General features: G+C 45.0%; 1 protein-coding gene across 1 annotated transcript; it reads left to right on the top strand.

Moving 5' to 3' along the window:
• The first annotated feature begins 745 nt into the window (after positions 1 to 745).
• On the top strand, positions 746 to 5,983 carry LOC117356378. The gene is made up of 3 exons (XM_033935512.1): positions 746 to 759; positions 4,361 to 4,451; positions 4,655 to 5,983. The coding sequence occupies exons 2-3, from the start codon at positions 4,361 to 4,363 to the stop codon at positions 5,203 to 5,205; spliced, it is 642 nt and encodes a 213-aa protein (XP_033791403.1). The 5' UTR covers positions 746 to 759; the 3' UTR covers positions 5,206 to 5,983.
• Positions 5,984 to 6,397: the final 414 nt, after the last annotated feature.

Here is a 6,397-nt window from a genome sequence, read left to right as displayed (position 1 = left end):
GTCAGATTTCCCCACAAACATTACCTCAGTCTTTTCTACATTCATTCGACCCCCTAAAGATTGAAACAGCTGACCAATTGTGGCCATGTAAATATTAAATAATAACGTTGAAAGCGCCAAACCCTGAAGAACTCTACTCCTCACCTGAAATTTACTCTTTTTATCATCCTCAAGACAAAGAGATCCTCTACGTCAGGGTTGTCAGAGTCCCTCCTCGAGGGCCGCAATCCAGTCAGGTTTTTAGGATATCCCTAGTGAATATGCATGAGATCTATTTGCATGCACTGCATTCATTGTATGCTAATATCTCATGCATATTCATTGGATAAATCCTGAAAACCAGACTGGATTGCGGCCCTCAAGGAGAGACTTTGATACCCCTGCTCGACCTGTAGGATTTAACAGGACACTTCTAAACATGTTGGGTACACGACAGACCATGCATAAAAGAGATTGGAGTCAGTAAGTGTGTTATTTGGCGCATATAATCAGTGGTGTAGTAAGGTGTCCCGGGCATTCTCGTGGTATGGGTGCAGGCACCTCTCCAACCTCCATGTCACACTCGTACCCTCCTTTCCACCCCCAGTACCTTTTTAAATCTTCGCCAGCGCAAGCAACTTCTCCGGCCTGCTGCTTGTGCCTGCCTGGATCCCCTCTGAAATCACTTATGGGACGCAGGGCCAGGAAGTGACATCAGAGGGAAAGCCAACGCCAGCAGCAGGCTGGAGAAGTTGCTTGTGCTAGAGAAGATTTAAAGAGGTAAGGGGGAAGGGAGGGTGCCTTCTACCCTCACTATGCCACTGCATGTAACAATGCTACTGGATATTCAAAAACAAACAGCAGAGACGACTGTCCACTGATGGCAGAAAATATATTTGAGGAAACCAAATGTTCAATGTAAAAAAAGTCAGTGGACAGTCGTTTCTGTTGTTTGTTTTTGCATTTTTCTGCAGAGATTTTTGTTCTTCTTGGTTTTGCTTTGCTACTGGATATTCACCATACTTTCTGATGTTTGGTTGGGAAGCTGGATTACCTATTGACTTATGTTCTGGTGTTTCAGCACATGGTTCATTGCCTCAGACATTCAAAGGGAATGTGCAAAAGTTAAAAGAACAGCTAGGAGAGGCCTACAGATTAGCTGTCAAGTCTACATACTAACTTGGTAAAAGAAGCAAGCAAAGATATGATTTAAAGCAGGGGTAGCGAACTCCGGTCTTCGAGAGTTGTATTCCAGTCGGGTTTTTAGGATTTCCCCAATGACTATGCATGAGATCTATTTGCATGCACTGCTTTCAATGCATATTCATTGGGGAAATCCTGAAAACTCGACTGGAATACGGCTCTCGAGGACCGGAGTTCCCTGCCCCTGATTTAAAGGTTAAAAATACTGTTTTAGATAAAGGTGACAGTGTTAGAAAACTGTAAAATACCTGATAAGCATAAACTTGCTAACAGATGGCAGTCTACCCCATATGTTGTAGAAGAAAAGTTGAAAGATTTGCCTGTGTATGGTTTAAGTCCAGAATGGGAAGAGGGATCTGTTAAAATTGTGCATGGAAACCACTTGTTAACCATAGGGCAGATTGTATTTTCACCAGAGAACACTCACAGAAATTGGAAAATACCTAGACACAGAAAGGAGGGAGATAGACCTGAAACACCAATGTCAGAGGACAGTTCAGAGGCAGAGGAGATCTCAGAATGTGTATCACATGTGAACACTAACAGAATTTAGATGAGAAATAGATGGAGGGACACAGTCAGTGGAATAGTAAGAGGAGGGGGGAGGGGGTCTGCCCCAGGAATCATTTTGGTGAGAGTGCAAGCACCGGTCCTCTTCCCTGCCCCCTCCTGCTGTGCACCACTTCCCTTCCCTCATACCTCTGTGACATTCCTAGCATGAGCAGCAACCCCCAAGCTCCTGTCGTGCCAGTGTCAGTTCTTCCTCTGACATCACTTCCTGGACCCTCACCTAGGAAGTGATGTCAGAGAAAGAGCCGACGCTGGCACGACAGCAACTTTGCTGCTCGCGCCAGGAACGTTACAGAGGTTCGTGGGTAGGGAAGTGTTGTGTGTGGCAGGAGGGGGGCCTCTCACCCTCGCAATGCCACTGGATACAGTAGATATGAATGGAGTGTTGGAGAGAAGGATCACCTCAGGAAATGGCCCCTCCTGCTAAACACTGGTTCTAAGCGCTGAATTAGATAACGGCACCAAGGCTCTAAACCTCAACTCATTTACCAAATTTGCAGCTCTCTTAAAACATAGGATTTTCCAAGCTTGTGCACCCAGGATTTTAACACAATTTTCTTATCCTTTTTCCTATTAGAAGGCTATGCTCTCTTACTACAGTGCTGAAAAACAGGATTTTCTAAAAGCCCTCCTTCTACCTGAGCAGAATACAAAGGATTTAAAAAGTTACACAGTTTTCCTATAATGTTTCCTAAGAAAAGGAAGCTAAGAGAAAATATGGCTTAAAGTCAGCAGAGAGCAGAGAACCAAACTTCCCAATACACTTAAGTAACAGAGGGTCTTTTTTTTCCCTTAGCAGGAAGAGAATCTAGGCAGTTATATAAAATGCTACAATAAGAAAAGGACCAGAAATATGAAATTCTGAGTAACTTAGCTTTTAGAAGCACATAAAGCAATCTTTCACACAGAGCACAGTCCCCAGGAAATGGCCCCTCCCTTCTAAGCACCTAATTAAAGGCAAATAGCTCCAAAGCTCTGAATCTCAATTAATTTACTAAATCTGCTGCTCTCTTAAAACACAGGATTTTCAAAGTTGTGCACACAAGATTTAAATAATTAACACAATTTTCTTACCCTTTTTCCTATGAGAAGGATGCGCTCTCTTACTACAGTGAAGAAAAACTGGATTTTCAAAACTTAAAGCCTTTATCTTCCTAGAGCAGAATACACAGGATTTTAAAACAATTTTGTTAAGAGGAAATATGTCTTAAAGTCAGCAGAGAACCAAACTTCCCAAAACAGTTAAAGAACAGAAGGAGGTTTTTATTTTTTTTTTTGCAAGAGGAGGGGAAGAGAATCTAGGCAGGTATAAAAGAGTAAAGAGGGACATGTCTTTAAAGGATGGCTGCAAGGAGACAACCTGCTTTCGGGTTTGCAGACTCTAGACTGCTAGCCAGGCTGTTTCTTCCCCAAGAGCATCATTATTTTGTCCTCCCAGGCCGGAGGAGGAGGAGCTTCCTGCAATATAGAAGGGCCTGGGAGAGACTGACCATCAGATTTAATAAGCAAGCTTCCTTCCCTAGAAGTGTAAGTAGTCAAGGTATTTTTAGTCACATTTTATAAACTACACAAAACAGTCAATTTTACAACATTAAAATGGTTACATATTCAAAGCGGTTTACATATATACAGGTACTTAATTTGAACCGGGGCAAATGGAAGATTAAGACTTGTGCATGGTCACAGGGAGCAGTGCTGGAATTTGATTTATTTAAGTATTTATTTACCACTTATAGCTTAAGTGGTTTATATTCAGGAACTCGAGTATTTTTCCCTATCTGTCCAGGTGGGCTCATACTCTATCTAATGTATCTGGGGTAATGGGAGAGTAAGTGACTTGCTCAGGGTTACAAAGAGCAGTGTGGGATTTGAACCCTCAACCTCAGGGTGTTGAGGCTAAAGCTCAAACCACTGTACCACACACTTGCAGAACCTCTGGGTGCTGAGGCAGTGGCTCTACAACTAGGCTACTCCTCACCTCTTCTCTATATCTATACACTCTTCCCTCAATATTCGTGGGAGTTAGGAGCAAAGCAGGCTTGCGAATATTCAGAATTCATGAATAACTTTTGGGCCAGCTCTGACCACCCCCACATCCCTCCTTAAGTTGATTAATACCCAAGCTGCAGCCAAGTGCACCAGACCTTACCTTGTGGTCTAGCGGTCTTTCGGTTCAGGAGCGATCTTTCCCCCTGCAGATCACTCATCCCAAATGGCTGCTGTGAGTTCCCGTAGTCTCTCGAGAGACTATGAAAACTCATGGCAGACGTTTTAGATGATATCCAGTGCTACGATAAGCAGCAGAAAACCTGTTTTAATCCTTGGGATCTTGGCAGATATTTGTAAGCTGGGCTTGATCCTAGTATGGCAAATCTTATGTTCCTATGAGTTGAACCCATGAGTTGAACCCATGAGTAGGCCCTCTAACCTCTAACATACCACCAGTAAGTCACCCTATCAACAATGTGTTGGGTAGCAGAATGTATGGGTACTGGCCCATGAAATAAAGGTGGAGGCATGAGTATGGATGCCATGTCATACTGCTCTATGAAATATGTCATGCAGCTGCCACCCAACCTTCCCCTCCCCCTTCTCTCTCTCCATATAGATGGAAGACCTGAGGAAACGGGGACGGCTGTTGCGGCGGGTTGAGCCTGCATTCATCCAGAAGATGCGGGATGAACTGCATGCCCAGGCAGGTGAGAAGTGAATCCATCTCCACCTCATATGTACTTCTATGCCAGCTACTAGGTGCTAATGTCAAAGCCAAAGGCAACGGTTGGTGCCTAAACCCCATAGTCAACTCCCAGGTGACTACGTGCATTTTAGAATATGTCATGGCCAAATGTGTAGGCAATGGCGTAAATGAATATAATAATTCCTATATTTCCCTTCTGTCTAGCTCAGGCACCACCTATAGCACCCCCTGGATGTGCTGCCACAGAAGCAGGACTTGTTGCTTGGGAGAAGGAGGAGGAAAAAAGTGAAGAAGAAGAAGAAGAAGAAGGAATATGGGTGGAAGAAGAAGAGGAAGCAGAGATCTCCCCTGGCCATGCCCATCTTGCCTCCCCTGTTACTTCCACAGGCCACACTCAACCCCTTTTCCTTCATTCATCTGCCCCTCATGGATCCCATGAGCCCCCACAGAAGCAGCTGGACCAGCCTCGGGAAGGGGTTTCAAAATCACTAGAGGAGGAGCATGGCCTTCTGCCTCCTCCCCTTCCCTCTCCAATACACCAAGCAGTGGCTCAGTCAGTTCCAGTGAGAGGTGCAGCTCCAGTGAGAGGTGTTCCTGCTCCTGCACCTGCCTCTGGGATTCTGGGTATATTGGAGAGGATCGGGATGAGATTGGAGGCCATGGACCGGCGACTAACAACTTTAGAAAGACGTATGGAGAGGCTAGAGCATGGTCAAGGGTGCATCATAGCTACCCTTGGCCATGCTTCTAATTAAGGCCAAGATCCCTTCCAATGCTATTAGTTCCCCCACCCCCCACCCCCCACTCCTGAGGTAGCTCCAACAGCTTTTGGCTCCTGAGGTAGCTCCCTCCTCCCAAATATAAATAGCCCTTTTTTGTTGTGCCCTTTCACCTTTCTCCATTTTAAGTGTGCCCCCTACTTCACCCCCCCTCCCCCCGATTTTATGTTTTATAATAGCTTTGTTTGAAATTTTTTTTAAAAAAACTAAAAGTTTGACAGTTGTTTATATATGTAGGTGTCCTGTATGTTTTTCTCTGGCTGCCTATGGCTCCTCTGTGTGATAATATATGTTTAGTAGACAGAATGGAAGAGCGATAGAGGTCAGGTCAGGTTGTGTGCCAGATTATCATACTATTACAAGAGCTGGCACAAATCTGGCTCATCAATGAAGTATACTACTGCATCTCAGTGTGTCGTGGCTCTCCTTATGCATATGACCACAAAGTCACAGAGAATGTTTAAGCTTTTTATTGATCTTCCAAAATCACATTAAACTGGACATGTACTGAGACAGAATAATAGAGTTGTTAACATGTGAGCAAATACAGGTCAACTGATCCACAAGTACTGCCTCCTAGCCACTTCCCCTGCCTTCTAGCCACCCCTAAACATGGCATAGCAAACACCCTAGCCTAGTGGTCTCAAAATCAAACCCTTTCCAGAGCCACATTTTGGATTTGTAGGTACTTGGAGGGCCTCAGAAAAAACAGTTAATGTCCTCACTACTGCATGCATGCCCCTTCCCTTCCCCATCCTCCTTTAACGTTCCCAGCGCAAGCAGCAACCCCAATCTGCTGCCTGGGCAAGCGTTGGCTCTTCCTCTGATGTCACTTCCTGGACCCGCGCCTAGGAAGTGATGTCAGAGGAAGAGCCGATGCTGGTGCAAACAGCAGGTTGGGGTTGCTTCTCGTACCGGGAATGTTAAAGAGGTACGGGGGAAGGAAGGGGGCATGTGCGCACAGCAGGAGGGGGCAGGGAAGGAGCAGATGAGGTGGGGGCAGAGAAGAGGGCGGGGTAGGCGCCACCACCATGGATGCCTTTCACCCTTGCTATACCACTGATAAGACCTCCTATTATCACAGCTTAGTAAAAGGACCCCTATACTATTTAAAATGAAGGTGTGACAGCATTAGTAATTGTGTTAACAATTATTTTTTGTTATCTTA

This window comes from Geotrypetes seraphini, chromosome 3, assembly GCF_902459505.1.
Source record: "Geotrypetes seraphini chromosome 3, aGeoSer1.1, whole genome shotgun sequence".
Taxonomy (NCBI): domain Eukaryota; kingdom Metazoa; phylum Chordata; class Amphibia; order Gymnophiona; family Dermophiidae; genus Geotrypetes; species Geotrypetes seraphini.
Note: the sequence above shows the minus strand (reverse complement) of the source record. Positions and strands in the feature narration are given on the sequence as shown.